At 34.4% G+C, this 12,453-nt stretch overlaps 2 protein-coding genes across 2 annotated transcripts in view; one reads left to right on the forward strand and one right to left on the reverse strand.

Annotated features, from left to right (window-relative positions):
• LOC127854854 (uncharacterized) overlaps window positions 1-3,901 on the reverse strand; it is a 154,462-nt gene extending 150,561 nt beyond the window's left edge. The window contains exons 1-2 of the mRNA XM_052389925.1: window positions 3,587-3,901; window positions 3,031-3,045 (exon numbers count right to left, since the gene is read on the reverse strand). Coding sequence (XP_052245885.1) covers window positions 3,031-3,045; window positions 3,587-3,836 — 265 coding nt within the window. The 5' untranslated portion in view covers window positions 3,837-3,901. The remainder of the gene's footprint in view (window positions 1-3,030; window positions 3,046-3,586) is intronic.
• Window positions 1-12,453, forward strand: part of LOC127854860 (uncharacterized) — a 140,738-nt gene that overhangs the window by 71,746 nt on the left and 56,539 nt on the right. The window lies entirely within an intron of this gene.

Here is a 12,453-nt window from a genome sequence, read left to right on the forward strand (position 1 = left end):
ACGATAGCGTGACATTCACAATATAATTATAATATACCACTTACTTTGTATAACGCATGAGATAGATTCATTCCAGCCGGTTGCATTGCACTCTATCACTGATGAGCCGTTAAGTGTGTAGCCTGGGTTACACTGCACAGTAGCCTGCTTCTGGTAGGTAGTGCCTTTGGGGGCTGTGGCTACGCCATTGGCTGGGGAGGCACTTCCACAGTCTTAAGTTAAAATGTAATTGCATGAAAAATGTAAAAAAAAACAATAATCGACTTATAAACTGAAATGGATAAACAATGATACACTTCAAATTTTTATGTGAAAATATTACTTAGCGTGCGAAGCTGCAAAGGAATATGGGAGCAATATGAACTTGTTAATTGCATGACATAGACCTAAAATTTATAATGTTGTCTCTTAAGTATGTTTCTAATGGACAGAGACTAAATAGTGGCAAAAAGCGGAGCCGAGTAAGGTAGCTCAGTTAGTAGAGCGCAGACCATTTTGTAATTAGAGATGAAATTCTTTATGCGGCCATTCCATTAGTATGTTCAGTTACTGCTGGTAAAACCAGCTGATCCAGGAAAAAGGACAGTTGGTTAAATGAACGCAGCGATATGATAAAATACTGTTGAGAACGGTGAACAATGCGACGAAAGAAACTAGCACAAAGTGTCAGCAATCAGAACGGTTACATGACTGAATCATGTACAGAACGTCCTTACCATATGGGTTACACGTGGCTGATTGAGACCAGGCAGAGTCTGCGTTGCATTTGATGATGCTCGTTCCACTCAGTACGTAACCATGATTGCACGATATTTTAACAACAGTTCCATACGTTGTTTCTGTGGTATTTACAGTACCATGGTCTGGTGTTGGGTCACCGCAATCTGAAGCATTGTTAATAATGATGATACATATGATGAATAAGATGTTGTTGTTGTTGTTGATGTACGGTAGTTGATGTTGATGTTGATGATGAGGAGGAGGAGGAGGGGGAGGAGGAGGATGAGGATGAGGATGATGATGGTGATGATGATGATCATGATGATGATGATGATGATGATGATGATAACGATGATGATGATGATGATGATGATGATGATGATGATGATGATGATGATGATGATGGTGGTGATGATGATGATGATGATGATGATGATGATGATGATGATGATGATGATGATGATGATGATGATGATGATGATGATGATGATGATGATGATGATGATGATGATGATGATGATGATGATGATGATGATGACGATGATGATGATGATGATGGTTGTAGTGGTGGTGGTGATGATGTAATTGGCATTTTTCATTTGATCGCTAAATAATTCATACTTGACCCATTGAACTTTGTATAGACATTCTCTTTTACAGGACAGACAACTAGTTACTGGCTTTAACTGTCTCTTATAAAATAATCTGAAGTTTAAATATGTATATTTACGCTCTGCATTAGACATATTTTCAATTATCAAACGTTTGTCATTACAATAAGCCTAAAACTAATTATGCATGTTCCAGAAAGTTTGAACCCATGGTATTGTTATTTTTATCGTATTATCTTACATGGATAGATTTTAGATCACATTTCCTATTACATTTTATTATTCTTTTGGGATTAATTTCTGTCAATAATTTGAAGTATTGGCTCAGCAGTGTATTCTGCAATAGTTGAATCTGTCGACTGATACTATGGTAACCGATTTAAGTCATGTTAAGCATTTCATTGTTTATTTTTTTACAATGTTCATAGAGCGTCCTCTCTAAATGCAATGCATGCCCTCGGATTTTAAAAAAAATACCACAATTTTTATTTTCTTCGGTACATCTATAAGTTAGTGTTCCTAATTATTCTTGTAAATGACATTTACCTGATATTGCATACTTCTGTATTAATTAATTGTAATATTCTCACGATAATATAATCCGAACTATTCGCACTGTTCACTGAAATCATAATTTATTCTTAGCTGATGACTCATTTAAATGAACCTAACAAGGTTGCTGAGTAGCGGCGTCTTAATCAACGGGAGCCCTCCGGGAGTTTTAAGTCGCATGAATCAATGATCAACCTTATGTAGCTATCTCAAATATATCATTTTTAATCAATAAGTCATGCATCTAAAATAGTTTTTTTTAATGTGGAAGAATGTATGTATGCGTGATACGTGATTCATAAATAATGTTCCTCTTGGTTTTCGGTCATATTGTCTGCATTGTCGGCAAATGTCTACGGTCATATTTTCAAAGTATATGAAGTTTCGTTAACAGTACAATAATAACCTTACTTACCTATACAACACTTGTCAATCCTTGTTGTCAGCTCTTTAATCGTTCTCGAAACGCCATCCAGCGTGTTCAATCCGCCATGAAGTCTTACGATTTTGGCATCTGCCTGGTCAATCCTCACACTCAGTTTGTTTTGTTCGGAGATCAACGACATGGACAGATTTTTCATTTGAACGGAAATTTGCGTTTCAAGATATTTGTAACCTGCTAAATGTACCGCTGCGGTTTCGTCAAACGTCTTTTTAAGAGCGTTGACACTGTCGTCGCATTTTGTTTCAACGCCAGCGTTCGACTGGAGAAGTTCAGCTTTTAAGTTATTGATCAATTCGTTTCTTTTCGTGTTCTCGACCAATTTGTTGACTTTGAGCTTGTTCACTTCACCATCCAGTCTAATGATCTCCGCATCTTCCTGGTCAATCCTCGCACTCAGTGTGTTTTGTTTGGAGATTACGGACTGGGAAATGTTATGTATTTGATCGACCAAAGAGACTTTGACGTTCACGTGCGTTTTTAGTTCCTTGTAACCTTTCATCATCGCCGCTGCGGTTTCTTCGAACTTCTTTTGGAGCGCGTCGAATCTGTCGTCGCAATTTGTTTCAATGTCGGTTTTAGCTGTTCTTTTACGAGGAGAGTTTACCTCTTGAATCTCGTTAACTGTACTGAATAATCGGTTCAGTCGGTTTTCATGTTCCTTCAATTTATTTTTGAGATCTGTAATTTCCTTTTGATTATCACCTGTCATTCCCTGACCTATCGATAAAAGTAAAGAAAGAAACACATTACTTAAGTTTATTCAATGTTCTAGCTGTACTCTGATAATAAGAAAACTATATCTTAAATATATTATTCTTTCATGAAATTCATTACGTTAAGTTACATTATCAGCTTTATTTAGATCATGATCATCACTGTTTTGCTGCCATACTTTTCATGTGTTTAAACCCTGTCGATTAGCGACCTATACTACTTTATTTGTATTATTTTATTTATTTTCTCATATTATGACCAAACTGTAAATACGTATTTTATATTTGTTATTATAATGTGTATCTTATACTTTCACATTTACTTTTTTTTCATGAAATTAGTTATTATGACATTTTCTCTGTCTTTTTTTATCCACCCATGTCGCTATCTGCCTTATAAACCGAATCCCGGTATTACATGTATTTCTTTAACCATAAAATAGTATGTTTCAGATACATTTAACACATCAGAATCTTTAGTTACGAGTCATTATAATTGCAATTGTATTCCGTATTTTTCTCACTCTGCAACTAGTCATACTCACCATAGTCAGGGAACGGTCCACCAATAATGGACCCATCGCTAGCGTTCCTCCGATCGACAACCATCTGCTCGACAGTCATTTTCAGTTCGAAGATCTGGAACCGTATGTCGCTGATATCACGATCAACAGACATCTTGATGAATGTCAATCTTTTGTTCAGCTGTGCGACGTCATGCTCCTGTCCAGTCACGTGACGGGGCGTCATCAGGACAATGACGAAGCAGACGACATTGGCCATATGTCGCGACATTGCGCCTTTTTATTTTGATGTTTTATTCGTAATATGTATTTCTTAGTTATATACACACTGATATCCGTTAAGGCGGTTTTTTTGCAAAACGATAGTTCAAATGTGCTTTTTTTATATCAATCAACGCTGATAACCCACACGATTCAAACACTAATGTAAATCAAGCTCCCGCTGGAAGCACAGTAATGACTTGCTATTTAATGATAGCAAAAACAAGCGTTATTGCGCAGTTACAGTCCGGATTTCTCTCATTCAAAATGAAGTGTTGCACTTGATCAGCATTCCTTGGTCAAATATAATACTTCCACTTCTTGGAATAATTGTTGAAAACAAAATAATTAGATACTTGAATATTAACGAATGTTGCATTAAAACGCAATTAGAAATAAAAACAAACACAAGTTATTTGGTTTCACTGATATCTAAAAGAATCGGATTGGCAGTTCGGCAAATCTTTTATGTATTATTATTTTGTTTCAATTTTCCACTTTAAAGTTTAAAAAGATTATGCGCAGACATGAATAAACCTTTAATATATATTTTTAAAAAATCAAGTTACGTTCAATTAAAATTAATTCAACGAGTATGAATAATGCAACAAAACTATCGCCAGCTGAAATTTCAATAATGTAAAAAGTATTTATGTGAGCAAATTTGATTGAAAACTCAGCATACAATACCGAAATCAAGTTAAAGATCGGTACATAAAATTAAGGTTGGTCGGAATTGTTGTGTGACGAAACTACTCTTTTAAGTCTTAATGTGAGCTCAATAATCGGTAAGCGTTCATGTTTCCGGTATAATCATATCTAATGTTTGGCATACACTATAAAGCGAAAATAGTCAATATAAAATAGTCAGTACGACTTTTATGGTATTGATTATTTTCAGAAATACTAGTATAGTATTTGTGTGTATACAACTTAAAAACCAGATATTCAACCTAAAATAGAATGAAATGCTATATATATGTTAAACTATTTTTCCGCCCTTACTGATTCCGAAAACAACACCAACGACATGTTTCACTCATTAACACTTGCTCTTGTCGATTCATAAACCAACTGTGTATACCATGCACGTGACAGCAAAGTGCTCACTTATTTTACTATCACATGTTGACTAGAAGATGATTGGTTCGCGTAGACGTGCCACTTTTCAGAGAGTATAGGCATGTGCATTGTTTAATGTCTATGCACATCTTAGAGAACACAATGGGACAACTGTTTTTCGAAGAGCGATTTGACACATGTTTCCTAAGTTATCGTAAGGAGCACTTTATCGACTATATTGCGTTATCAAACGAGCATAAGTTTCTCTATGATTTAAATCGAAACTGGTTCAATGTGAAGAACGATATGCCAGATTGAAAAAAAGAAAGATTTCATTGATTATTAAAAGAGCAACTCTATCATCTGCTAAGCAGAAAAATATGTGTCCGAGTGCTCGAGGATATCCAGATTTACTATTAATGGTTTGTTTATTTTCTTGAAAATCTTCTTGCTGTGTATTGTCCCTTTTTATAACCCCAAAAAAGCACGGTCATGTAGTTTTATAAATCGTCCGCACTATTCATGCAAACGTTATATCTTTAAACGTAGCGTAATTACTCTAAGTTTTCGGACACTTAAAAATAATTAATTTTTTCGTGTCCGAACAATTAGATACGAAAAATATATTTTTTTTAAATACAAGTGTCCGAAAATTTAGAGACTCATATGTTATGTTTATTTGTCAATTATTATATTTAAATAAAACAAATTAATGAATGTGCAATAATTGTATTGTGTTGTACTCTAATAAAATACCACTTCACTTACATGAAATGGTATATAACACGTTATAAAGAAACATACCTCTTCTTGAATACGATATCATTTCAAATGCTGTTGTTTATTACCGGTATACATGGTAATCTACCCAAAGGCACAATTGGTATTGTCTATTGCCCTCAATGCATTCTGTGCCTGATTCTATGACCTTAATTCGGTTGTAAAACTCCGTGATCGAAGGGTCCCAGATAAGCGAAAACAGGGCAGATATATAGTAAAATAGCGCTGTCAAACATCACGCCGGGTATGCGAATACTTCGTTGACGGATGGCACTTCACTAACAGAGAACAACAAAAGCCACGCGAGAGAGGTGAGTTCTTCAGCTTTTTTGTATTTATGTTCTGTTTATTTGGTTTTTAGACACAGAACATTGTTTGGGTGATTAATGGCATAGCACTTCGTATTGCGAAGAAAGAAATTCGCGGAAAAACGGTGAATTATTAAAAAAAAAACGATAAAATTCCATCGATAATCAGCATGAATTGATTGATCAGTACATATTTTAACAAAATAAACATACTTGGAAATAATTAAGAACGTGCTTACTATTCGAAATAAAAGATCAATATATCCAGTAATGTTACAACATGTTACATTTTAGTTTACTAATGTATTTGAGAAAATTCAAATGTTTTAAGAGTCGCATGCACATTTTTCATCTGCACTTCGTTTACCGATCATCTAAAAAACAATGGCACATCGTTTCCCGACATCTAGACACTTTTTTTCCAGATATAACACACTCGTTTTTTGTTAATCAAAAATGCAGAATTCGCTGTGGATTACTGCTAAAGTAAGCAGGCAATAAATAAAAATGTATGTACTTAGTACGCAAAAAAACGAATTACCGAACCATGTTTTATCCCTTTGAAATATGATTATGATTTGGTATAAATGTGAAAGATAAATGTTAAACAAATTGGATATGTCTAATGAGTAATATCTATATGACCATATATTTTAAATTACGTTCTAAACGGTTGATCTAAAGCATTTATCTGTATGTCCAAATGAAGGTACTAAGGCTATTTACTTATATATAAGATAGCATGTCATGAATAATCACTCTGCTTAAACTGCCTCTCAGAGATTAATATCAGCAGCGATGCAGGTCCGAAATTCTATTGGAACTTTTTGGCTCAATGCCAGTAAACGAAAATAGCAATAAAAGAACGGGCGGGGTCGATTTAATCACACGACAGTGGTGTAAAAAGTTATGCATATCCGTCTTTGTTTTTAATATAAACACAGCACATGCTGCATATGAAGTTGCATATAAGTGACACAATTATTTATTACAGGATGAGTGAACGGTAACGCCGACGGTTCGTTGTTGGATATTAGTTTAGAAGAAGAATTGTGTACAAGCGATTTAATTTTACCCGTGTTTCTTTAAACTCAACCAATACAGTGATTTCGGGTCAGGTAAATCGCACATCGAGCAAACGTTAGCGTTGCGTAAAGGGAAGTGCTCCCTATAAGCAGGGCACAAAATTAAGGGAGTTTTACCATTCTCTTTTTAATTTTTTTTGCTACGCATAAGTAACGTCTTAAGCAGGGCTCAAAATTAAGGGAGTTTTACCATTCTCTTTTTATTTTTTTTTGCTACGCATAAGTATCGTCTTGATGATGCGATTCAAATAAGTACAACCGACATAGGTTTTTATGAAGAACAAATGTGTATTTGCCTCATAAAGACCCCTTCACTACCGTTATCTAGAGCCCTGGTACAAGTAAAATTAAACACGATTGTGTTGATCCGCATTATCCGTTGTATTTTCATTTCTCTGAATCTCAAGTTACCAATAAAAACAAGTTCATTATGTATACATTTATTTAATAATAAATATTATCTTATTTGAAAATTGCAATTATAAAAAACATAGCATAAATTAATAGTAATGTGACTTTTGAAAAATATCTTTTCAAAATGTTTCGTATGAATAGCCATAAAATAAATTAATGCATTTAAGGTAGAAGATAAAGCTCAGTTATTAGAGTGCCCGCTTTGTTGAAAGTCTCCGTAATCTGAAGTGTCCTTTATCGGTAAACAAAGTGCCTGCAACTTTATGTATGCCACCTATTACAACATGCACTATCTTTGTTTATATTTCATTTAATAGTATCAAAATTTCAGTATTTGAAGCACAGTGATTACTCTACATGCTGGAATAGCAAACAATTTCTTGCAATAATTCTAAGTAGTTTTATTTTGTTAAAATGTTTACTGTTCATCCAGTTTATGCTGTTTTCCGATTAAATTTTCTATTTTTTGGGCAAAACTGTACCATTCTTCCGTGAAATTGTGTATTCCTAATACAAAAAGATACACCGTTTATCAACTCGACCATGTGTCTTGTCTTAAAATCTAATCTTTAGGATATAACTTTAAATAAAACAGAGGAACTTACCTCTCGCGCGTGGCGTTTGTTGTTCTCTGTTAGTGAAGTGCCATCCGTCAACGAAGTATTCGCATACCCGGCGTGAACATACTGTCCGAAAAATTTGAGTCATTAATTTTGGACGAAACCCCGTATGTCCGAAAATTTAGAGTCACGAAAAATTATAATTTTGGCTAAAAAGGTGGTTGTCCGAAAACTTAGAGTATCTGATAGAGTAATTACGGTAGATATAAATTTCGTTATATTTAATCCGGTAACCAATTTAGCGGTTTTGATAATATGTTTATATGTTTCGTAATCTCGGTCTTTTATTTTCCAATATATGTATCTATCCCATTATTTCATTACTTTACCTATATATATATATATATATATATATATATATATATATATATATATATATATATATATATATATATATATATATATATATATATATATACGACAAGTTTAAGTAATGAAATAATGAGGGAGATAGTACATCAGGGGCATGAAAGCATACTGCAGTTTAGTATCCATTGCTTTTAGTGCCTATATAACTAGCATGCGTGTTTCTTTGAAACGTGTATGAAGGGCCTTCAAGGATGAAGTCGCATTTTTCGCCTCGTCTGCAAACACTTTTGAGTCCGTTTTGGTGGTAGAGCCAGTTGTTAGTGTCTCAGAGCACGCTCCATTTGTAGACAGATCATACAAACCCAACGATGAAATAAATCGTTTCTGGGCGAAATCTCTACTTTTCTCTGACCTCTTCACCCGATAAGACTTTTAGCGGGTTGCTTCGGTCCGCGAAACGCGTTGAATCGGCTGAGATCTTTTTAAACGGTTAATGCGATCAACGAAAGCGACCATGTTTGAGTACTGCTTTATAACTTGAGACAGGTTGAGCGCTTGCTCAAATATTATACTCAAACTAAAAGATGGGACAAACTCAGTTCTCAAAAACGTTTCGTGATCATCAACTTGAGCAAGGTTTTATCTCAAAAATTGAGCAAAATCTCAAAGTTGAGTCAAAATATCGACTTAAGTTTATTCGTGATACTATCAAACTTGGCCACTTGATTGAAACGGTCATTACAAAGTATTGGCTTTAAGGAACTCCAAACCTTTAACTTTGCACAGATTTATTCAGAAAAACTTTATGATTAACAACAATTAATATTATAATTGAAATAGTAATAAGGGGAAGTATTTCAATTTGACATTTACTTAAGCAACACTTAAGACCATTTCCTGGATTTGAATTTCATAACATTTAAACCGCATATGTGTGCGTACGAATATATCTATCAACATTCGCGTTGTATGTTCCAGATTTTGTAAAACATAAAATATTTAATGTTTTACGAATAACTGCATTGAAGAATATCGTGTAGTTCGAAAATGAATGATCCTAAATTAATCCGCGTTTGAATAAGCATATCTATGTTACTTTCATATAGTATACAGGTACATTGTATGTACACATTTACAAAGTACGTCGCCTTGGTGTATCGGATTAGTGTCCGCATAGCGACCGAGATGTCATGGGTTCGATCCCCACTGTGGGAGCGTTCTGTAGATTTCTCCCATAAACACTTAGTACTTGCACTAGTTCCAGGAAACGGACTCGAGGACGTTTCAAATATGCATTATGCTTTCTATGCAAACGAGCTAAAATAAATAGGTATAAACTTAGTGCGTGTTTAATATAATTTATGTTTTAATTCAATAATATAGAAAATCAAGAGGTCATCGGATGAAATATAAAGATACATTGAAACTCCAGTAACAACTGGAGATTAATAATATTTTCCAGATTCTTTTTCGGCACGTTACTAATATCCCAACAAAAATGCTCATATCAAACACGTGTGAATAAAACTGGGATCATCGCATTGGAAAGGTCAACTCAAAGCCCTTGATCAAGTTCATCCGTTTTCTTATGCAGTATTAGTATTATGGTAAAATGCAATTGATTCGTATAAAAATTTCGACATTCCAAATGAACTTGAGTTTAATCGAGCGACCAAGCGTAGGTCAATCAGAACGTGTGGGTTATGTTGATTCTGGAAAACCATTTAGTAGTCTAGAATGATCGAGGTAAAAAGCCTTGCAACCATTCAAATCGAAATCCATACAACAAGTCTCTATTGCAATTGATTTTTCAACGATCGTGTACGGCATTCTGTGCTACAGGACCTAAACTTACCATTCCAGGTTCGAGATATTTGTTCAAACTGAGATGTCGAGCAATGATACAATCATTGGGCCTAAAACTATCGACGTCAAGTGATACCATGACCTTGACCCTATGCCAGTGATTCATGACGTCCTCACATCGTCACGACGGCCCTTATATTTCGTAACAGTTGATTTTTAAGTGGTTTATAAGCAACCCCCGCAAAGAGATTTGACTGGAACCAGCGTAGCTGGATCAAATCCATGCCTTCATAACCAACAACGTGATGATAGCAAAACATCGTGGTACAATAATTGTACCGTTTTTATTTTCCCTTCTTTTTTATTTAGGTAATTAAATTTTATTATGAACCTTTACCTATACACTATTATCAAAATATAAAAGAAAATGATATTACTTTTCATAATATAATACTTTAACAAAATAATAAAATCCAACCAAATCTGGTTAGATTTCATTGTGATGACAGAGATTGTATGTGAGCGCATTGAACGACAACTCTGCGTGGAGATTGGTTTATAAATCAGGACAATGGAGGCTCAATCTTTTGACCTTCATTTGTAACCTTAAACTTGAACCGACTTTTAAAGTGCCTATAGGGATTACATCTATTCGAATTTTCAACAGAAGCGTAACAGTCTAGAGAGCGTGCAGCAATTGATAACATGCTATCTAAATATTCTAATAAAGTTATTTATGTATCCGATATCTTGACTTATTCATATGAACCTAAAGCCGTATTTGTAGGAGAGAGCTTTAACCTTGGTTACCCAACATGTTCTGCCTACATCGTCAAGCGATTTTAACAAATTGTAACATTGTTTTGGGTATCTGTGTTATGGCATGGTTAATAAAGTACACCAGTATCGAATACACTTGATAAAGTATGTCGTGCATACAGCACAGTCTTTATCAACCCATGATTCGCGAGTTCAATCTGCTAGCGGACTTTTTTTCAGATGTTTTCATTAATTATTATTTTGTTATGTAGTATGTTTCGGTGATATTGATATACAATGGTTTTTGAAAACGAATTTCTTTCACGAACCTGCATTCTTAGTGTAAAAAAATACTAATATGACGCAGAAATATTAATTTATTGGGGATTCCAAATAAAATGTATATGTCTGCTTTTGTCAATAGTTCGGCAAGTCTAAAAATGGGCATGTTTGTATTACTTGGAGAAAGTTACATCTTAAGCACCCAAAGACTCGTTTAAACTTTGTCATTTTTTCAGTCTGCTATGTGTCGATTGGGCCAAATCCTCCAGTTCTACCAGATCGGTACTAATAAGCATGTCCATGCATCAAAGGCGCTTTTTGTTCGAAAAATGTACCGGTGCTCCCTCGCGTAGGGGGTCCATGTGAGCATTTCAGAATGAAATGCATAAATATTTGTTTGCCCACGATTTACTTCTTAATTTATTTTATCAGACTGAAAATGATTGTCGTTCATTTTTATATATGCTCTAATTGAAGAATTAATTAAACCTGTATAAAAGTTTGTATTAGTTTAAACATATGTAAAATCAAACGTATAAGTATGTCTCGTTATATCAAAATAGATTGTATTGTCCTCTTGAACTAAATTGCTTGTAAAATACCATTAACCTCAATAACTGTATGATTTTTTCTTTACCTTTCTAGGGAAGTGCATTGTCGTGGGGTGATGATATGAAAGATACGTTTGTTTTTTACATGGTTCATGACAAGATGCAATTTAAAATGTGATGTCGTTTCAAATGTTAAATAAATTGACAAAATAAGAACACCCGTGTTGTTTTGTATCACTGAAATAACATGTGTTAAACGTTTTGGAGGGGGCATGTGCTCTTACATACATTTTATTAATGAATTTCGCAATTTCACATTTCTAAATTTAAATATGTGGGGGTGCGCGAGCTCGTCTCGGGTCCTTGCATAATGAAGATTCCATTGAAGGTATCTGCGTCGTCGTCAAGAGTCCATGCAAATCAACGGCGTCTTCAAATATTCATGTCACCGAATGGCATTTCACATATGCTGAGCCGATTTTAAATATTTTCTTTCATTTCACACAATTATTGTTTGTACAGGATATCATTTGTGCAAATACATGACATTCGTATGGTCCCGCACATAACTGACGATCAGATAAAATGTTTTTACGGAGAAGCATAATCCTCCCAACAAATTTCTTCTTGTCTAAGCAGGCTCACGAACAA

This window comes from Dreissena polymorpha, chromosome 13 (assembly GCF_020536995.1).
Source record: "Dreissena polymorpha isolate Duluth1 chromosome 13, UMN_Dpol_1.0, whole genome shotgun sequence".
In the NCBI taxonomy this organism is placed as follows: domain Eukaryota; kingdom Metazoa; phylum Mollusca; class Bivalvia; order Myida; family Dreissenidae; genus Dreissena; species Dreissena polymorpha.